This window comes from Poecilia reticulata, chromosome 17, assembly GCF_904066995.2.
Source record: "Poecilia reticulata chromosome 17, P_reticulata-male-v2, whole genome shotgun sequence".
NCBI lineage: Eukaryota > Metazoa > Chordata > Actinopteri > Cyprinodontiformes > Poeciliidae > Poecilia > Poecilia reticulata.
Genome location: NC_088846.1, coordinates 16,064,188 through 16,086,289, shown reverse-complemented (window position 1 = coordinate 16,086,289; position 22,102 = coordinate 16,064,188). Strand labels below are relative to the sequence as shown.

The 22,102-nt window shown below is 39.6% G+C and overlaps 2 protein-coding genes across 8 annotated transcripts in view; both read right to left on the bottom strand.

Moving 5' to 3' along the window:
• LOC103479581 (5'-AMP-activated protein kinase subunit gamma-2-like) overlaps positions 1 to 10,369 on the bottom strand; it is a 30,746-nt gene extending 20,377 nt beyond the window's left edge. Inside the window, exons 1-3 of the mRNA XM_081598788.1 lie at positions 10,018 to 10,369; positions 8,265 to 8,330; positions 2,848 to 3,097 (exon numbers count right to left, since the gene is read on the bottom strand). Of these exons, the coding sequence (XP_081454914.1) occupies positions 2,848 to 3,097; positions 8,265 to 8,330; positions 10,018 to 10,101 (400 nt within the window). The 5' untranslated portion in view covers positions 10,102 to 10,369. The remainder of the gene's footprint in view (positions 1 to 2,847; positions 3,098 to 8,264; positions 8,331 to 10,017) is intronic.
• A 1,842-nt stretch (positions 10,370 to 12,211) lies between these two features.
• Positions 12,212 to 22,102, bottom strand: part of kmt2cb (lysine (K)-specific methyltransferase 2Cb) — a 76,682-nt gene continuing 66,791 nt past the window's right edge. For all 7 annotated transcript variants that reach the window (XM_017309999.2, XM_017309998.2, XM_008434094.3 and 4 more), the window contains 11 exons: positions 21,599 to 21,875; positions 20,353 to 20,492; positions 19,715 to 19,828; positions 18,511 to 19,630; positions 18,290 to 18,426; positions 18,051 to 18,193; positions 16,547 to 16,721; positions 15,790 to 15,906; positions 15,623 to 15,696; positions 14,139 to 14,247; positions 12,212 to 14,065 (listed from right to left, as the gene is read on the bottom strand). In XM_017309999.2, coding sequence (XP_017165488.2) covers positions 13,973 to 14,065; positions 14,139 to 14,247; positions 15,623 to 15,696; positions 15,790 to 15,906; positions 16,547 to 16,721; positions 18,051 to 18,193; positions 18,290 to 18,426; positions 18,511 to 19,630; positions 19,715 to 19,828; positions 20,353 to 20,492; positions 21,599 to 21,875 — 2,499 coding nt within the window. In that variant the 3' untranslated portion in view covers positions 12,212 to 13,972. The remainder of the gene's footprint in view (positions 14,066 to 14,138; positions 14,248 to 15,622; positions 15,697 to 15,789; positions 15,907 to 16,546; positions 16,722 to 18,050; positions 18,194 to 18,289; positions 18,427 to 18,510; positions 19,631 to 19,714; positions 19,829 to 20,352; positions 20,493 to 21,598; positions 21,876 to 22,102) is intronic.

The window sequence follows — 22,102 nt, the reverse complement described above, 5'->3', positions numbered from 1 at the left end:
GGTCAAAGCTACCCAGTTGCTTTATTTACTGACAACAAAAGGCACATTGGCAACCAAAAGGGAGAGTGAAGGAGGGGGAAAAAAAACTGTACATGGCTGTGAAGGGAGCTCCTGAGAGTCTGGTCACTTCCAGATAAGGCGATGGGAGAGCAACAGCAGCAAGAGGCTGACAATGTCCAGGCGACGGGGAAAACATATTTAGAAACAGACTAGAATGGGGCAACATTCTGGTCATATTTGAATATATACAAACATATCAAAGACAATGCTGTTGTCTGTTGAGTGACATGTGAAAAAGATGCAAACTCTGGAGCTTGGAAAAAAAAAACCCTTCTGTGGCGTTAAGAGGAGGTGCCATAGAAGTGACTTTGCTATCAGCACCCCCTTGTGGTGAAAGCAAAGCATCAACAGAAACTTCCACTTGATTTTCAATGACTTGGAAAATAATTTCTTGAGCTTTTCCACATTTTGCCTCGCTACAAACACAAGTGACAATCTATTAATGGGATGTTTTAGGGTAGACTGAAACAAAGTAGTATATAATTATGAGGCAGAAGGGAAAGGAAACGTTTAAGTATGCCAGGGTGTTATAATGCTGCCTCACTTTACTCTGCTACCTCTAAATAAAATTAAAAAAAAAAGTTCAACCAAATGTAAACAGAAACCATCTAAATAGAAACTAGAGTCCCTTTTTTTATCTCAGTATAAATCCTGCTGTTCTGTAAAGGGCTCAGAACAGGCAGGAGTCAGCTTAGGAAGAAGGCTGAACTCTGAACGTCACTGTTCTATCCATCATCTGAAAATGGAAAAAGTATGGCAGAGTGTAAAACCTCCCAAAAAAACAACACCACCTGCACTAACCAGTCAGGCAAGGAGAGTGTTAGTCAGTGAAGCAGGCCAAGGGCCAACGGTAACATGAGGACCAGGAGAAAATCACAACTCAGACAGGAGAATCTGTTGCTACGACAACTACTACTTACTTTATAAATCTGCCATTTACAAAACAGTAGCAAGAAAAAGGGCCTTATTGTAGAAAAGCCATGAGATGACCAGTTCTGAAGCACATAAGTTAAAAAACTGAAGCAGGGGACAAGGCTAATGTGAAAGAAGACGATCAGGTCGGATAAAACCATTACTGAACTTTTTAGCCAACAAGTAAAAATGATGTGTGGTAAAAAAAAAAAAAAAAAAAAATCTAACAAGAAAAATCTGCATGAAATAATCTCTTTGGTGAAACCGGGTGATGGCAGCATCATGCTGTGGGGATGGATGTTCTTCTTCAGGAGAGACAAGGAAGCTGATTAGAATTGATGACATGGATGGAGATCTCAATACTTCGCAATTCTGGAATGGCCCTGTTAAAGTCCAGACCTAAAAATTAAATTGAGAATTTTTAAATTACCTAAAAATTAACGTCTGTATTTCCTCCTCTCCTGACTGACTTGGAGACATTTCACAGAGATAAGAGACACAAATTTCAGTCTCTAGCATAGTTTGTAGAGACACATGGCAAAAGACTTGTTTGTACCTCTAAATGCAATAAAACATCTGTCCAACTGACTCAGGGAGGCAGAGTACAAATACACACCACACTTTTCAGATTTTTAAATCAGAAAAATATTTCAATAATGCACATCCTGGTTACACACCACTTCCTGTTGGTCAATCACATAAAACTGCAGTGAAATGCACTGAAGTTTGTGGCTGTAAACTAACAAAATGTGGAAGAATTCAAGGGGTGTGAATAGTTTTTCAAAGCGATGTAGAGAGACATTTTGAAACGCGCACTCACTCGGTCTTTGACATTCAGTTTAAATCCCTCTTTCCGCTGATCATTCAGCGATTAAGCTGCGTCTCGAAGCAAATCACACTAATAAACCCAAGCTGGTCCCTTTGGAGGAGTGAATCAGCTGCAGTGTGTTCTTGTTTTGTTTACTTATTTATTTATTTATTTATTTTTTGGTTTGCTTTACGATCGATGCCGTTCTCCAGAGGAAGCTGAGCATGATAAGGTTTGGCCCGAGCCGAGATGTTCCACCAGCCTCTGCCAAACTGACCCTCTGCGAGGAAACACAGAAGAATGGGTTCATGTGCGCGCCAAAAAAACGCATGACTCATTCGTGTAGCTGTTTGATGAAGCTTCCAGCAGGGCTGTTTCCATGAAGACAAGGCTGTTAACTGTTATGTAACGATAAACCCGCAAATGCATGGAGACACGAAAGCTTAAAGTCTGCCAGTTAGGTCTGTGCTTCATAAAGCCGGGCCTTGTTCTACCTACTCGGTCTCATTTCTCCCTGCTTTTTGATTATGCCCTAATGAGCTGCAGTAGTAGCTGGTGAATGCACTTTGGCAGGCCTCCAATGGTTCAGATGCCAAACTTCATAAAACAAACTGGCCTTCAAACAGCAAAGACAACTGATTCCTTTTTCCTAGGGAAAAACTGTTGACGGCAATAACGCGGAAAATCTCTCCGCAGGTTGTCCGTCATGAGATTGCTTAGCTGCAGAGAACCACAGAGAAGAGAAGTGGTGTTCTTCTTCTTCTTCTTCGAGGTGGACGTTTCTTCTTTTAAGTCTGCGCCAAATGTCGAGCAGTGCAGAGTAGACGAAGGCAGACATGTTCTGTGTAACCTCAATCACAAGCAGCACCAGGGGCCTGGATGTGGCTTTAACCAGTGCAGGAAACCCAAATAATGTGACACAAGTTTCCCCACTTGAGTTGAACTTCCTGTTCGCCGCTCTTTCTCCTTCATGAAATCAGTGTTTTGCTTTCAGAGTTTTAACGATAAGAATGCGTCATTTAACGCACAAGCGGAGCCTTGGTTACGACCGTGACTTATCCACTTACCTCTCCTGGTTCTGGAGAAAATTTTGATGCTCGTCGACGTGGGACTTGACCGGAAGATGCCACTGAAGCTGAGGCGATGGGGGGACTTGGGCGAGGCGTTCTGATGGGAGGGATAGGGGAAAATGGTTTTGGGCGACGACGAAACGGCCTTTGACGGCACCGGAGCAGAGTGGGGCGTTGAGGGGTTGCTGGCCGGGTTCTTGGCAGAAACCCCTTTTGTGGGGCTGGCTGAGCGGACGAGACGATCCCCCTGAGAGACAATAAAAGTAGAGACAGCTTTATTCTCCTGCAATTAAGTGAATGTGTGGCTCATTATGAGCGAGAGGCTGCAGAGCTGCTTGGTACACAAACAGCAAAGCAAAGGACGAAAGCGAAGAAAGCAAGAGTCAGGAAAAGATTTATTGTGAAACAAGGTCTGTTGATGGCACATTTTGTGTCACTTCTCCTTTTTACACAGGCTTTTGTTTAGATCTCTACACTGCAGCAGCTAATGGTGCCTCATAAAAAGCTGTGTACAAATCTGAGTCCCATGTGAAACCTGTAATAAAGCCCAGACTGTCAGATTGCAAAAGAGGTAGTGTTAAACATTTCAGATACTGGATGTAAATATTACTACTGACATATACACAAAGTAACACTAGTCTGTCAGCCTGTTGTAAAATGTAATTAATTAATTGCATAATAAATTGCAATGAGCTTGAACATTTCCATTCCGATTATCATTTTATGAAGGAGAATTATGTTTAGAAACATCAGAGTCTATTTTATTTATAATTCTGGTTGTGTGTGGTTTTTATTCCTGTTTTCATTATTGTTTTTGTTGTGTTTTATTTTGGATATTTATAATGTCTTCCAATTCCAGTGTTAATGGTTCTTTACAAAATGAATGTTTACTGCTGTTTTTATAAGCTGAACTTGCATTATTACGCCACAATGAATTTGTTACTTGAACCATTTCTCAAAACAACATTATCCTTTATTGCGATAATTACTTGGGCAATTAATCGACCAGAAAACGTGCTATCGTGACAGGCCTAACAATCTATCGTCGTCTCGTTTAAACTCGGTATAAATCCAGCTGTTTTATTTGTTAGAGAACATTAGAGAATAAACAGCATTTTGAAGAACAAAGAGCAAAGTAAATAGGGCAGGGATAAAGTTCTGAAGACATTTATATCAAGTTTAGGGGACATAGATTCAAACGTTTGAAAGAGTACGGTTCAGTCCAAAAGAGGGGAAAAAGTGTAGCACAAATTCATTTCTGTCCATCAAAACTGACAGGCTGGGCAGGGAGAACATTAATTAGAAAAGCAGCCAAGAGGCTCATAGTGGCTCTGGAGGAGCTGCACATAACCACTAGTTAACAACTACTTGTAAATCTGGGTTTTGGTCAGTAGTGGCAAAAAGAAGGATACTACTGAAAGAACTTTCAGTTAAAACAATATTAGTTCAGACAAACAGGAAACATGTGACGAGAGATTTCCTGGTTGGATAAGACCAAAATTGAACTTTTTGTCCAAGATGCAAAATGCTGTGTAGTGGAGAATCTAACTCTGCATGTCTCCCACCAAATACAAACACACCAATCCCAGGTGAAATATGGTGGTGGCAGTATTATGTTGTGGGGATGAGGCAAATACAGGGAAACCTTGACAGAAAAGGCAGCAAAAGATCTGACACTGTGGTGAATGTTCACAGTTCAACAATCCAAGGACCTTAAATCTACAGCCAGAGGTACAAAAGAATGTTTTGCATAAGAAATATAAGGCTAGAATGGCCTAGATAAAGACCAGACCTGGATCTAATCTTTCTATAGGTGTTTTCGCACTGCAAGGAACGGTACGGAATGGTTTCGACCGTGTTTGCATTACAACTTGCGACCGGTTCCACCCGGCCCCTTGAAACCACAAGAGCTGTGGTTCCAATCGGGCCGGCCAAGTGGTTCTGCTTAGAACCAGCAGCTGATTGGCCGCTGGTTGTTATGGAGTCAGACATTGATTTTCCGTTGACAGCTGGCTCTCACTAAACTGTATTTTGTAAAGAGTGCTCTTTTCAATATTTTTGTTATTAGTTTTAATTAGCAATGGATTCGTCTCAATATAGTGCAATCACCTGGTCTAATGATGAGGTAATTTTTTTCCTTCGCTTACTCGCTGATCAACGAGTACAGAATGAGCTACATCGGTCAACGAGAAAAGAGAAAGTTTTCCGCCGCATCTCTGAGGAAAAGGCTTCGACCGCTAGATCGAAACGATTGTTTAGTTTCAAAAATAATGACGTCAGGTACAGTTTCGATGGCACCCTCGGTGTATATGCAAACACAACAGGGCTGGAACCGTTCCATTCCGTACCGTTCCTTTCCTTGCAGTGCGAAAACGGCTTATGTTTAAGATACTTTGCAAAGATGAGGGAGTAAAAATTTCAGCCTGAGCAAAGCTGATCTTTAGAAGACCCTCAAGGTTTTGGTTCATCAGACTCCAGATCTGTTTACTTGAGCTCATATTAAACTATCTGAACATCTAATAAACCCCCATCTTAATAGAATTTTGTCAATAGTTTAACTTTATGTGATAAAAAGGAGTTCTGTTTCTCAAAGTAGTCATAAACTGTTTGGTAAGGTAACACTGGTTTGCAGTGTACTTGAGACTTTCCATTCAGCACGAAAAACATAATTATGTCTATCTTTATTATAGTGCTGTCTGATGAACAGAGGGTAAAAAAAACAGAGGCTTATGGGTTCGTTGGTATTTGCAGAACACCGAAGCTGTGATATGCTTGTAGTAATAACCCTGAACAATGTACTCATGTTATGTTTTCCAAGAATATTGCCCACTTGTTGGTAAAATAAGATAGACTAATGAAAGATTTGCAGCACCTGCAAGGCTGACTTTTGTCATTTCACCTTATACACATAAACACATTTTCTTTCAAGCTAATGTTATCTCTCTTGCAGCTGAGGGCAGACAGAATAAGCCAAGATCGACTCTCTAATCTGTAAACAGCCTCTGCTTGACTTGGAGCAACCAGACATAACATCCAAGTAAAGCCCTTCTTTAAGCTGCCTCCTGCAGATATGACCTGGAAATAACTGTGGAACAACTGGAGTCAGGACAAAGTGACAACAAGATGAAGGTGACGGCACATTTACGTTTATCAGGCACTGATAATCACATTGCATTCATCTGATCGGGCTTAGAACTAATCAAAGTGATGTCCTTCACTTTATCAAAGGAGCACTAAATAGTGGCCATCTTGAAGTTCTCTCAGTGAAAACTCCATCTTGTTTTTTGTTTTTTTTGCAGCCTTTTCAATTTTCTTTATTTTAAATCTGAAAAACAATTTGTGTTTATTGTCTCCACGTTGATGTGAAAAGCAGCATGCACGTACAGTAAGGCATGTTTCTTAAAATATGCCAACTATTCCATAGAAGGCAATGCGCTGTGACGTGGATGTATTGTTGGAAGTTTTTTTGTTTTTTTTTTGGCTCTGCGCCTGTTGCACAGAGATTTCTTTTGATTGTGTTAATCTCTTATTGGTATTTCCCTCTGCAGATTAAGAGATAATGATGATACTATTAATATCATTAAACTGTTCAGTTTTCCTGAGCCTGTATGACTCTTAGTGTCGGTTTCCTGCTCTAGGCCGACAGGGTTGACACACTCCAGTCGTTGACGGATGATGTCCTGCAACTTTTAGATGCATCTTTGGCCAAACACACCTGAATCAAATAATTAGGTCTTTAGTATAACTCTGGACACCTTGACTGCACACTGAGGTGGTAACTCATTCATCGAAAACAGGGGGGTTGGACTAGGAACACATCTAAAAGTGGCAGGACAAGGGCCCTTTAGGACCGGAGCTTGAAACACTTTTGGGAGGTTCGACTAGTTGTGCAATCAGAGATGGTATTCTGTTTACCTAGAATGTATTAGTGGCTATTTCAGCAACCGTTTCATTTGTGTCTCGACTTATTTTTCTCCGACCTTTGAAAGCAAAAAGGCATTCTCAGCAACAAAATTGTATGATATTTTCTGACGTTTCCTTCCTGTAAACATCAGGGATTTTTTGTGCATAAAAAGTCCCAGGAAATCAGTTTCTGAAAAATTCAGACCAGCCCATCTGGCACCAACAACTGTGACACATTCAGAACCACTTAATCCCGTTTCTTCCTCATTCTCGTGGTCCGAGCAAACTTTAAGCCATATTCACTATTTCTACATGATTAAATGTTATTGGGCAAATGACTACTTGGGTAATCAAGCTATTAAACTAAATAAAATGGTTGGTTAGTTTATACTTTAAAAAAAAAAAACTAAACAAAACAGAACTCTAATTGGACAATATAGTTAAACTGTATAAACATTACATTTCAGTCTAGCTCTTTTTTTTCTTCTTTTTTTTTGTTTTGTTTTTCTTCACAAGGTCAATAACACAAACAGATGGCGAAACCCTTCACTATTTGCTGTATAGAGACCAAAACAAAAAACATGAGAAGTGGAAGCCAGTCGACCAGGAGACAGAGAGCGCCTCCTCCTCCTACCACTGCCTCCTGCCTGCACTGAATGAACCAACAACAACTCATTTAACCATTTGTTGGCCCTGATACACTGGCACATTAAAATACACAGAGATCTCCAGTAGGGAGGAGTGTCTTTACTGCAAACACTAAAATGAAACATTAACGTTTTGATGCGGTATGTGGAAAAACAAAATATTACTTTTATTGAACCTGGTGTTATTGCTGTCCTCCAGGAAATAAACATGTAGATGGTAAAAGCCTAATTTGTGACAAAGTAAACCGGAGAAGGAAGGGCAGTTTTGTTATGTTTGTTTGGTTCACGGGCACATTTCAGCCTGACCCAATCATTTGGCAAACTGGAGGAATGAGAGAGCACACACCCATCCTCCCTATTTGCCAACAAATCTCAATCTCATATTGTGCAAGAGCTTGTTAAAGCATGCAAACCAGCTATCAGGGTTTTGCCTTGATAATATTCTGCACTCATAAAACACAAGCCAGCACGGAGTTTTATCTCTGCTGCACAAATATTCCACAGATAAATTTACAATCTGCATCTTCAGATTGTAAATTTGCTTATTCTAATGATGGATAGAAGCAGACAGCATGGATTGCGTTTACAAAAAAAAATCAATGTGCTGTATGCGCTCGAGTCTGCGCCTGGGCACTGTGGGCGTGATGTTACTGTAAGCCAAAGTGAGTTGGCAGAAAAAAGAAGACGACCTTGTGTAATATCCTGCTCTTCCAAATCCACGTTAATTTGTTCAAAGCCAAACAAACACATCAAAACAGACGCCATAAATCATCGGCAGGGGGAGGGCGAGAAAAGTGCAAGCTTGAGCAAACAAACAGTTGGAAAGCGATTTACAAAGTGTGTCAGAAGCAGGATTAGATGTACCTTCTGAAGGCCACTTTTGGTTGAGGCACTGGTCTCCAATTTAGGGGCAGTAAAATCACCAAAGTCCTGCACAAAGCAGAGATTTGACTGTCAGCTTCCTGAAAATACAGCAGAGTAAATAAAGTGCATGTCTCAGCATGTAACATGATGTGCTCATTTTCAACACAGCCTGTTTTTCTACAGAATAGATCTAGACCTGAGGGTGGAATCAGGCCTAAGGTGGCAATTGCTGTGGAAACCTGTGCAAAAAAATGCAAAGAGTTAGGTGTTGCTCTCTTTAGCTGAGACATCATGCGGCAAAGAAGCAGCTTTGTTACAAAGTTTTAGCTGGCTGGCAATTATAAGTTGTTGTCTTTTGTTCCTTGTCCAACTTGAGGGTGGAAACGTTCACACAGCACTGTGTAATTCCAATATGTTGCATCTAAGTGTCACATTCATAACATTACAGCGCACTGGAACGTTTTCCGCTTCAGCACCAGACAACTGGCAAATAGTAAAAAAAAAAAAAACCTGACAATAACTTCTGCTTATCCCCACAATCTGAGATAGCAACTGTAAAAACTGATAAGTAATATATGTGTATCAACCTCGGCTAATAAAATGAAAATAAACAAAGTCCGCAGGTATCTTCGGTCATACTGTATAAGCTCTAAACTGGAGAAGATGATGTATATATATAAAAAAAAAAACTTCAAATAAAGTAACCTTTAGTATCCTTGTTTTGGGAAGTGTGTTCTTTTTTTTTAATAATCAGAAAATGACATACACAATAACAAGCGATTATTTTATTTTTGAGGGGGCGTGAGGAGGGAATTGTAGTCAATGAAGAGGAATTAAAATTTGTTTTCCATTTGTTTTTATATTTCAAATAATAACATGAAATCACCAATAAGGAGAGAAGCATTTCCAGACAAACTGTACACAACTTAAAAGTAGATTCTTCACCCCGTGACGTCACTGCCCATATATGGCAGAGAAGAGCGTTGTTTTGTTTTGTTTTGTTTTTTTTACATAGGGCTCAAATGTTAACTGTCCTTGATGTGAAATCTGAAAAACTAGCCATTTTTCTCTCCTCTCCTTTTTATTTTGATGTAGTCTTTTTTTTCTTTCTTTTTTTTTTAAGTGACACATGAAAAGAAAATCTAAATAAATTTGATTTACAATTAAATTTTCATTTCTAATCATCCGTTTTCAAATACAAAGAAAGAAAAACGGGTTGGTATTTCAAATATGTTGTATTTTGAAATGATAATCCTTTCGCCAATTGTTTTGTTATAATGTATTCTGACGAACGCATTCAAAACACTAAAACAAGCACGGAAAGGTTTGCTCATCACGTCCTGGAAAATTCCATGCATGTTTGGGAGAAAGCAAAAACATTCAGAAACAAAAAGCAACCTGCATTTTATTTGCACATGTAAACAATTGAAGCTCAGTAGTGGGAGTTGCCTGCGGTGACATCACAATAAATGCTTGCAGTTGCAGCTCAGCCTACAAGTTAGAAATGGCTTAATGAAATAGTCAAGCAATGCAACGATGTTTCTGCACAAACTTGAGGCTGCATTTTACACAGATTAAGAACATTTGTAGTGAAAGCAAATAAACTGATGAACTTGGAAGACGTTACTCAAGAGGCGGAATGCAGCTGAAAAAAAATGCACAACACCTAAAAGTTCATTTGAAAACTTCCTTGAAAGTACATATTTTTAAATTAGCAATACAAAACAAACTGGGTAATATTTCAACGACTTACTGGCATGTTAATCCGGAGACCTTTCTTCTTTTTTGGCATTTTCTCTGAGCTCGCCTTGCTGGACTCCATCAACGTGCTTCCCATTTTTGTCTCCTTCTCGTTGTTTTTAAAAAAGCAAAACAAAAATGTGTGATAAACTTCCAAACTAAGTAACCAACTGGTTGTTTTCGACGGCAGAGCCTCAGCCAGCCGTGCCTACTTTGACTTCAGCTGCCCCCTCTACTCTTTACTACAACACCAAGCGAGAAGCAGGCTCGTCCACCAGGAAGTAGGCTCGGCTGTGAAAAAGAGGCAGGGCGCACCTCATACGCCACATTGTTTACAGGTGTTCTGGTGAAATCTGTCACCCAGAGGAAATGCGCTCCCTGCTGCGTTTCCGGGCCTGATTCCAAAAGAACACAAGCAGCCTGTTCCTGCCTTTTTTTTAAATCAAAGCTGAGGTAGGAATCATGTTTTTGTAACATTTTAGGCTCAGACGCTCAGTCACCTGTAGGTGAATCAAAATGGACCATATTTATGCTTTTAACATTTTAAGCAAATTTACTCCTCAATAGAGTAAGACTGTGAAAAAGTAGCAGGGTCACTTTGAACCGCCTTTATTACAATATGTGTATTTGTTTTAAAAGGTTTTTTTTATTATATATATGTAGAGGCAAAACCAAGGGCACACTGCCAGGAAAATTGGCTTTGACGGAAACTAATTTTGACATAACACCGCCCGAGTTTAATGTAATTCCCCACCAACAGATGTCAGTATGATTCAGATATTCATTAGATCATGTGGCCATGCAGGAAACATCAAGGCTAGATTTTAAAACAAGTTGATAGAATACATTCACTGCAGAGAGCACAATTTACAAAGATGCAATTAATTTCATTTTATGTTTTCCTTTTTATTGCATAACTGTTTGTTTGCTGTTGTTTTTTTTTAACCTTGGGTTGGTTGGTTTTCATGTCAAAACCTTTTATTTTCTGTCTTTTTTTTATTTTAAATTACAAACACAAAAGTTATCTTTGGAGTTGATATTTCAGCCAAGGACATGCTTTTAAAATGGAACTAGCAAATAGCAAAAGATGGATGCACCAACAGATGGATGCATGAATTATGGACAAAGTTATGGCTGGATGCATAAAACAAACAGGGATACATCTGAAAGTGTAAATAATTTTTTTTCTGTGCAACTTTCTTTTTGCTAGAACCCGCTTTTGTAAATAAAATTCGTAGACAGATTGTTTCTGGCAGGGTTCCTGGAGAATCTTTGCCCACTGCTCTTTTACAATAGCCTTCAATTTAACATTACACTCAGCTATTGTGCTGCAACCACCTTTTTTTTTTTTTTAAATCCTGCCAGATAATTTTCATTAGACTTCTAGTTAAGAAAATTAGATGACCACTCCAGCATTTTCCAGAACAAATAAGTTTCAGATGTTTGGGATCATTATGTTTAAAGCCTCAATGACACCCAAAGTTCCAGCTCTCTCAAAGCGTATGAAATTTTCTGATTCTTGATTGAATTGCCTCTAATGCTGCAGGTTTCCAGTCCCAGCGGATCTCTGACCACCAACATACTTCATTGTAGGCAGTGTGATCTTTATTTTTCCTCCTCTGATTTACTGACAAAAAAAAAGGTTTCAGTATTGATTCATTGTGCTGCAAAAAGGAATCCCCAAGATCTCCCTGGCTTATTTATATGGCTGTGAGCAAACAGAATCTGAATTTTTTTGTGCTTTTGGTCAGTAATGATGCATTTCTGGAGTTCAAGTATGGAGCTCTTCAGTGTTTAATATGTACGCTTACTCAGCCTGAGTTTTCGTACAAGAATGTGAAACCTCAGAGGCTGATGCAAGTCTTTTGCAGTCAAGTCAATGGTTTGGTGTCCAATTCTTGAGAAACTCAGGATCCGTGTCTCTAAACATTTTAGACAATATTCCGGAGTTTCTAACATTAACAATCCTGGTTTTTAAATCTCAAGCAAACTTTCTTCTCTGGGTTGAATCCATGTAGACGAGAATAATTAAACAGAATGTAATGTTGAATCCTTATGAAAATTCTTGCATTATTAATCTCAATTATCCAAGCCTTGTTTTTGAGATTTAAGAGAATAATTTCAAATTATTTCACTTCTAATGTGGTATGAAAATGATTTTTGATTAACTTATAATTCATCCGGGGAGCCAAAAACAGATACACAACTTGTAACATGTAAAATAGTTTATTTTTGTAAATGTTTCTAAATTCCACAAAATCCAAACTTCGTACTCTGTACACTTCAAAAGGCATTTTCAAAAATAAACAACAAAAAGAAGAAGAAGAAAAAAAAAATCTTGACTACTTTACACGACCAAGAAAATGTAGCACAAACACACTGGCAGGATAATGTAATATCATACAAGAGAAGAAAAATATCCAAGAAACAATTTTGTTACAACCATTCATTGAGAAAATATATACAATTGAGTTTTCAGAAAGTTAAAAAAATACATGCCATATACATTACAAGTTCTAAGACTGTCTGCAAAATTTTACAGTCGACTTGAAATTGTGCACGCAAAAACTCGCCTGTTTCTAAGCATGTGACTTGTGAAGTGTCAGTATAAGAAATATTTTTGATTAAGCAGAACTCCGTTTCTGTCCAAGAAACGGTAGAACGACCGTCGGTTCCACATACAATTCTCTCTGTCGCACACTGGTTCATCTACGTTATACATGATTAGATGTTTGCACCTTTTCCCCCCGAAAAAGTAAAGTAAAAACACTTTGCTGCTCTCGTTTAAGATAAAAAGTTAAAAAGCTGTTGTTGTTTTTTTGGGGGGGGGTTGTAACTCCTAATTCACAGTTCTTTAAAATCAGACCTGATTAACAGCAAACAGATCACGATGATCCTTTTTTTTTTTCTTCTTCTCGATTCTGTAACTGATAACTCGTTAGTCAACAAAAATATTTCTTTCGAGTGGTCAAAGTATGTGTAAGTCACAAAAAACACTACGCTACAATACCTTACTTTTAATACAACAAAAATACTTTGTGAATTATTGTGGTTATTTTACAAATTCTGTACAGAATAATCATAATATATACTCTCAAACTGAAATAACGTCCATCTTAAATAAATTTCAATGACAAATAAAAACAAAACAGTAAAAAGAAACGATTTTAAAAACACCCAAACATCAAGAAGGTTAAGGTAGTATTTGGTCGGTTATTCCTATAGTTTTCTTTATATACATTTGTACAAAAGTAACAGCATGTCATCTTCAATCTTCAAAAACAATAGCCTTCTTTAAACTCAATCTCATCATTTTGAGAATAAAATTCACTCACTCAGTAATAAATACAAAACCTCTCAAATTCCACACAAATCACATGACGGAGACCTATGATACAACTGACTCATGGAATCAAGTATTTAAAAGTTTTTCTGTGTGTATGTTTTTGTTTCTTTTCTTTTTTTTTTCTTTTTCTTTAGTGCAAGTTAATATTCCCTTCACGGTATTCGTTGCTGTACATTCCTCATTCAGTGATGTCTACATTTAGTCTAACGGCATACATTATTATATAACAAAAAGGGCCTGCCCTTAGTTAGCAGTAAGGCCGCACCCTGCACAGTGCTTTCTCATTCGCTGGTGGATTCTGCACCCCCATGTACACCACAAATATACGAGCAGATACATACAGACAGATGGAGGCCTTGTGAACGACAAAAGCCTCTTTTACATATGGCACAAGTCACATCCTGCTACCGTGTTGGATTTCTCCTCCTCCAGACAAGTTTTTCCCCCCCTCCACTCCCATGATCCTCATGAACTAGCCTTCAACCCTTCTGTTGAATTTTTTTTTTTTTTTACATTTCTTTTTATTTTGTTACATCGACTGCAGCGTGGAGCTTTTATTTTTCCTCTGTGCAGAGATCATGACACTCACTCGCTCAAGCAAGGAATGGTTTTGATGTTTAGCTCAGTTAATCCACTTCCTGCACTCAGGAGCTCGGCATTGGCAAGCAATCTTGTGCTGGCCTTCGATGGCGTCGAACTGATAGTCAAAACACAGCTGAAAAACAAGGCAGGGAAATTTGTTACTGAGCTTTGATACTGTATTCGTGCAGCAGCTTCTGGATACTCACCTCTTCTCCTTTTTCAACTCTGCGAATACAGCTGATGATGATTTTGTAGCCTCTCTCGAATGTAACCACCTCAGCGACACAGTTAGGGGCGCAAGAATGGTTGATGTATCTGAGGAAGAATAATAAAACAAAATATCTGTTCTTACACATGGTTCCTAAAGAATCTTCACATAAGAACTCCACACTTCTCCAACCTTTCAAGCTCCCAGTCCTTTACAAGCATTTGCTAATACTAAAATAAAAACTCCACATCATTTCACAGTGGGTAGGCTTTAAATATGGAATTAGAACAGGAGGAGGGCAGTGGAATAGAGTCTAAGATCTGCAAATACAAATGTTTTTCCATTCTTGTCCGTACTTAAGAGCTGGAAAATACTGACTTTTTTTATTTGAACCTTAATGGAGAGTTTTTATACAGAGTACAATTGAAACCACCTGTTTTCAGTGCGTGGCTGCAGGAACATTAGTTTGTGTTACAAGCAAGAAGAGCAGTACGCAGCACATATTAGCCAACAGAGATGCATTTAAAGATGTTCTAACCTCAGATAAAGTTTAACGTTACACTCATGAGATAAATCAGCACGATTTGTAGTGGCAATTAATTCAAGCTATGCTTTACAGAGGAAGCAAACAGAGAATGACCTATAAACTGTCTATAATAATGTCACGAAGGGTTTGATAAATATGGTGCATGGTAGGTTCCTAAACTCGGCCGCTTAAACCTGAGCTTTTCCAGCTGCTTTTAGAGCACAAGAGAGAAAATCACAGCTGAGATTGTAACCAGTGCTCTACACACAATGATTATTTCCCCGTGGTCACACTTTGAAACAGAATTCAGATCACTCTAAAGACGGATGAACTTTTTAATATTTATAGATTCCTTATAAGGCTACGTTGCACATCTCCTAAAAAAAAAAAAAAGAAGCATAAATTACACACAGGCTTAAATGAGCATGTTTACTCTCTCTGTTGCCATAGTAAACCTAAAGTAGAAGTCCACACTTCATGCAAATAATACTTCCAATAAATGTAGTAATTTTTTCTCACTCTATTTTAATGAAGACCTTTGTAAAATACTGATATTAAGTATGACTGAATGGGTTTAATGTTGTGTTTGCAAACTGCCTCCCAATCAGGGATGTTTACAGGGTTAGTTACTACCACGGCAACCTGATTTGGCTCTGGTTCCAGCAGCTGAAACAACCAGGTTAAAATAACAACCTAGTAAACTACTTTGTTCACTGGAAATGGTTCCCGCTGTTGTAGCGCGCCTTCTATACAGCTACATCCACCTTTAGGGCAAAACTTTAGCAACATCAACTTTAACTGTCTCTAACTTTGAAATTGTAATTCAGACACACACACACACACACACAACACAAATGTAAAGTGACTCATCAAAAATCTAATATCAAACAAAAGCAGATATAAAACTAAGGTTTTTGATTTACAGCTACATTGATATAATTTGATCAATTTCAGACCTGGCAAGCCCTCCACTTTGAGTGGCATCCACAACATGCTCGCTGTCGATGCGGAACATGAACACTGCTCGGTTCTGTAAAGGAATATGAAAATAAACTGTAATTTTCAATTAAAGATTAAGTCAAAACTCGGCTTAATTATGTTTTTTTTTATTTTTATTTTATACCTGAGATCTGTAAACCTTTGCCTTCCTGATGGCGACCTCATTTCGGAGGACAGTTCCGTTGTACTCGATCACCATGGTTTGCTTTTCGATGTCTCTAGCAGCAAACAGCCCCAGGCCCTGTGTAGATATCATGTTAGCATTATGTTACATTATGTCTTTAAGTGTTTATTACATTACAAAAAAAAAAAAACAAGATTTAAAAATTATATTTAAGATATGTTCTATTAAAAGTAAGATGCATCTAACTATGTCTGCCCAACTATGCTTTTCTATTCTGGTATCTGAGATCAAAGCTAAGTACACCAACGTTACCAACTTTACATGTTAAGCGTTACTTTTGATTGATTTTTAGCCAAGTTTTCAAATAATTGTTCTCCAGCCAGTCTTGTTAAAGATACACTTGTAAGCTAGTAGTGGATTATGTAATCGCCTAAATATACAAAGAAAGGGCCTACAGTAAAACTTGGTCCAAGAATTGAATTTTTTTATTTTATTCTGTAAATTAAAATTAAGAATTAAAAATCAGTGTACGTACCCTTATTCTTTAGAAATTTCACAGTTTGGATACCAGAACAACAAAGTCTGTAGATTTGAAACTTTTAACATTCTCTATTATCTTTTCTTTAGTCACTTATCCAAATCTGTAAAATTGTTAAAGCAATTCAAGGCGGTGCAGGAACTCTGTAAATTTAAAGACCTTGCAAAAGCCCTAAAGCCCTTTAAAACCAGAAGCTTCAATGAAATGTAGTTCAGTCACCTGGATGCAGGAGCAAGCCAAATACACATTACTTCTCCACTCGCTCTTCATCCAGCGGTACTGGGAGGACCTGGGGTGCACAACTGGAGTCTTGCTGTGAGGAACACCGCCTTCTCCTTGCGCCACATTTTGATTAGACCTGGCACTGCTGCTGGACACAACCTGTGGTTGAGGCCTGCATTTTGAGGCAGAGTGAGAAAAAGGAGACATATTAGCGCCAATGCTACAGTTTTGCCTCATTGAGTTCATCTTCTAAAGCGTTCATACTATTGTGGTTCTGCTGGTATTCTCATATGTTTATTTGGTATTCAAGTACTTCTGCACACTTTCTATTTCAGCCAATTTACTTTAAAATTTTACTTTTAAAATACCATTGGCCAACAGGCCAATGTTTGCAATTCAGCTAATGCCAACATATGCAACACTACAGCAGCTAATGGGAATCAGCAACATGGATAGAACATTTTATCTTGACATTTTGTGGCATTCATCACGATAGTTATAAAAACAACAAGTATTAAATTGGCTTGTCTTTCGGGAAATAAATTAGCCACTGCAGACAGAGGTTCAGAAGCACAATCACTGCTATAAAATTATACATTAAGTCTAGCTTAGACTCTTTCAGGCTGACAGAAATGGCCTACTTGATGGTTACATTACAGCACTCATTAATTGGATTTAATCATATTTTAATAATATATTTAATGATGATGGCACGGTGGAAAGAAAAAGCTATAATCCCAAACAGCTTCCTATCATTTTAGAGTTAACCAACAACATTTATCGTGATCACAATAATTATTTTCTTCCATAAAAATTGACCAAAATGAGCAAATATTCATTAACTTTAGCTACCGTGCTATTAGCATTCTGGTATTTTAAACGTTTTTTATAACTAAAATAAGTTGGAGTCTTAAATCACTACCTTTAGCTCCCTCCATTTTTCCTACACTTCAATTTCTACAACACTTGTATTTTTCCCCCTCAACAGATGGGTGTGGTTCACATAACTTACCGGAATCACTCTGAACTTTTGCTGGAAATACAATTTCCTGACTTTATTACAGCGTTGTGCATCATCCTTTTGTTTCAGTGATGTGGAATGACTGCATGGCACTGGGAAACGATGCTTACAAGGCATTTGGCACGGTATTCTATCTGCTCAGAATCCACTAACCTTGGCATGTTGGATGCTTGAAACTGACAGCTTGACCTACTTTCTGACTGACTGATTTGGTAGATGAATGTCTGACCACTTGGGGGCACTGAGAGAGATTTGAAATTTTATTTAAGATGACCAGTTGATCCCTTAATATGGTGATGTAACAAGAAAAGTAATGCAAAAGTAAAGGGGTGAATTCCACACCCTTGGCCTCGTTGTGTATTCACTATTCTGTACGGAAATGCATGAAAAGAGACACACATATACTTCAAAAATATAACTGAAAATTCTCTTTCATTTCTTCAGTTTTAAACGGGCATAAAAGCTCATTTACTTAGTTACCTTATCACCAGCAAAGTGTGGGAGGAGCTTGTTCTTGGTTCTGCGCGTGCACACCCCGCTGGATTGAACATGAGCGGTAATTCCACAAGAGGGTTGCGCCCGTAACGGAAAGAGTACCTGAAACATGCCTCCACTCCTGGGAGCTGGAGCAATGCAGCGCAAGGATGACAGACATAGTTTAGATGTTTGCCAATATTTTTGACTCTTAAAGCAACAGGAACACAAATTTAGGTACAAACCGATTCAGTAATTCTGGTGACTGCGGGGACTGTGAGTCCAAACAGATCCTCTCCTTTCAGATACACAGGAAAGAGCCTCAGAGTGCCAGACTCTGCTCTTTTGTCAGAAACTGGACCAAGCACTTTATCCCAAACTCCTAATTGAAATAAAACACAAACTGCTTAAGAACAAACTAAACTCAGAAAACAAAAAAAAGTCCAGAAAATGTTACTTTCTTTACCTTTAGGAGAGGTGTCCGTCAGGATCAAGTCTTGGTAGCCTTGTTCAACGACTCTGATTGTAAATTCTGGAAACCCGTCATTGTCTTCAACTGAACAGACATAGCGACAGCGGCGGTTGCCGTGGCGCATGCTCCAGTAAATGCGACAAGCCTCGTAGCCAACGGGAAAGATGGTGGTCGGTGAATGGAAGGCAGACATCTGTAACGGGGTGAGTTGTCCTATCGCTTGCAACACCAGGCTCCCCACTCGAAATGTGTAGCCCAACTCGGGCTGCTGCACGGCCGTGGCGATCTGTCGCACTTCGTCTCTTTGAACGTAGACGCGTCGGAACACGGCAAAGCAGCGCAGCTCGTGCTCCAAGGCTTGCCCTGCCGTTCCCCGGGGCCTGTGGGCGTGACAGAGCATAGTCTTGTCTTTGAAGAAGGTGCACTGGGCTTGCAGAGCACAGGTGAAATGATAGACGTTGGTACAGCGCAGGCGATGGCAGCCGCTGGTGGCTCCGGTTTGCTGGCAGTAGGCGCAGCGTATCGTCTGGCCGCGGCGCAGCGCCAGCTCCACGTTGATGAGGGCGCCGGCTTGCGTCTCGTACACCTCAGTTGACCACAGAGCACAGTTCAGGTGAACCCACACGTCGAGGTCTAGATTGAGCAGCCTGGCCGGCCCATCGGTGATCCCGTCTCCAAACTGGTGACAGAAACAGCACCGCCTCTTATCTTTGAGCAAAGACGGAGGGCGCAGGGAGGCTCCTAGTTTCTTCAGAAGCTCGTCAATCTTATCTTCCTCTGGAAGTTGCGAATTCATCCTCGGCGGTAAAACCACCTGAACGCTCCACTTTCTCCAGCGGAGACCTTTCTGTCTCTTTCCCTGGTGCCAGCAGTCGTGGGACCTTGGCCGGGCCTTGAGCTTCACTGTCACCTTAAGGGCGTCGGCTTTGGTCTCAGACTTGGGCGTTTCTCCAGCTGTAGGGAAGGGGATGGGCGGAGTAGATGGAGGAGACATTTTGGGCTGGAGCTGGGCGAGGCAATGGACGTCCAGCGAGGACATGTTGTTGTTGTACTGATGCTGAGTTTTGCAAAAGCTCTCGCTTTGGTCAGAGGCGGGAAGAAGGGACATCGACTCCTGAAAATGTCAGAGGAAATAGAAGCAAACAGTTGTTACTCGGTCCACGCAGGTTTAAACTGCAAGGATTAGAACGATACAAACCTTTGTCTCTGTGGTGGGTCTGGACTGAGGGGATGATGAGGAACAGTAGAGAAGGAAACAGCTTTGACTACAAAAGACCAGGTTTTCATCCGATCTCAAACGGCCTTCATACTCCTAATATAAAGCAAAAAAGATGAAGAAACTGAATGCTTTCCCAGCCAACAGATCTGAGACTGATTTAACTTCAGCAGGCAGGACTAATAATATAAAATAATATGTTCGGTATTACTGCAGAGATGTTGGCCTTCAGTATGAAAGCAGATAATATTTTGGATTCAATGAAGCTTGCGTGGTCAATAAACGTGCCCTTAGACCATCTTACATTCAGCTCTTAAAAAAAAATGAAATCAATGTGAAGCAGCCTTTTGAGGGGCTTTTTTTTCCCTATCTGAGAGCTGAAATCTCAATCAAGTGTCTGATTGCCAGAAGGATATATTATTAACCCAGAGAGCACTGCTGAGTTTCAAAAGCAAGCATGATATACGTATTAAATTTAACACCCGAAAAGGGAGGGGTAAAAAAAAACAAACAAAAAAAAATATTTAAAGTTAGTTAGATACCGCAGCACTGAACACGTTTGAAGGTTAATTTTTGATAGATTATGCATATTTTGTGTAGGATGAGAGTTTGTTTGGTACCTTCATGCGAGCAGGGAGATCTCTGATGTTTTTCTGAACTCCGTTTCCCAGAACTACCACTTTACAGTGGCAGCACCAGTGGGGTTTACATCCAGCACCGGCAGGAGTCTTATGGTCAGCTCCTCGAGCCACAGCGGCACCTGAGGCAACAAATATTGATTTTTTAAAAATGCATTCTGGCATCAATATTAATCAACAGCAGAGACGGTATGGGTTAGAATCTCTATATACTGTTCTGTTCTATTCTGTTCTATATTCACACATCAATATGCAGAATGGTAGGCAACTTGCCCAAGCGCTCATCAACATTTAGTAGAGAAGAAGATGGAATCAAACCCATAAAGTTCTGACTCAACAGTCGCCTGGAGCTGCAAGAACATTCTGGATCTATTCTGGCGAAAACATTTGAAGGAGTCGAGATGAACCTTCTAAGCACGGTGGTGGCATCGTGCCGAGGGTTTATCTTCTTACAAGTAGAACTAATGAATTGAACAAAGCAGCTGGGTTCTCCAACAGAATAATGATCATAAACGCGTAACAGGAGTTGTTTTGTTGTGGTTGTTTTAAGCTTCTGGAATGGCTTACACGTCAAACCGTTTAAAATGTCCCGACTGCTTTAAAAGCAGGTCTGTTTCAAGAAGCCATTTTCAGTGAGCTCTATTATTTCTAATGAGAAAAGTGGTCAACTATCCAGATCGAGTTATGCCAGGAGTTTGCTGCTTACGACAAAAAGGGCCGGGTTTCTCTAGAAGACAAGTTTGCGGATTTACAGGAGTTCACCAGAATTATTGCTTAAATTCTGTTTGCCATGATCATTCCATTTAAAATGGTTCAAGTACATCAAAATGCTGAAATTTAATCTAATGTTTAATGTGAGTGGACTTCTCCTTGGCACCGTTTGCATCATGTAGGAAAGACAAAATCAACATGTCAAAAAAAAAAAAGAATGAACTTTCAGGATAAGAAAGAAAGCAGTGCAAACCGTCACAGCTGCGATTCACTCAAATCAAATTTAATTGAACATTTTTGAACTTGTCTGACTACTGTGTGTACAAGTCCCGCTTAGAAATAAGCAAAATTTAATCACCTTCAGGTTTAAAAGAAGAAGAAAATAAATAACTACACACAGCGAAGCGACTGCTGCATTCTTCCACACAGACTCATTACGTACAGCTAAATTAGAAATGACATTTCAATTACAGCACTCTCAGCGACACTCTTGTTTAATTCGGTCTCACTCTCTCACCAGGGCTGTTGGGATGGAAATGGAAAGGATGTGGATGCTGCTGCTGCATCATTCCCTGTGGCCCGCTGGGACGCATCATCTGTCCGGGCCGGCCATGGAGCACGCCGTGGTCCCCCGGCCCGTGGAAGAACATGGGAGGCCGCGACTCCATCCCGTGGGGACCCATGCGAGGGCCCATAGACAGAGGAGGCCTGTCCGGGGTGCTGCTGACCTCATAGCTGCTGGGAATCTTCACGCACAGGAGGTCTGAAATGGCCGCTACCACACCTGTGATGTTCTAAGAGAGAGGCACGCATATGTACAATCAAATTTAAATCATTTTATCTTGTAAGAATCATATAAATATTTGCTATGAAACGTCCCACTAACCCTGAAATTATATATTTTTTTCCCCATCTACAGTCTCCAAACTCCAAAAGACCGGAACTTCAATTCTGACCAATGAGTTTGTGATCGTCATCTGAGCAAATCATGACTAAATCTGATGATAATATTTTAGCTGAA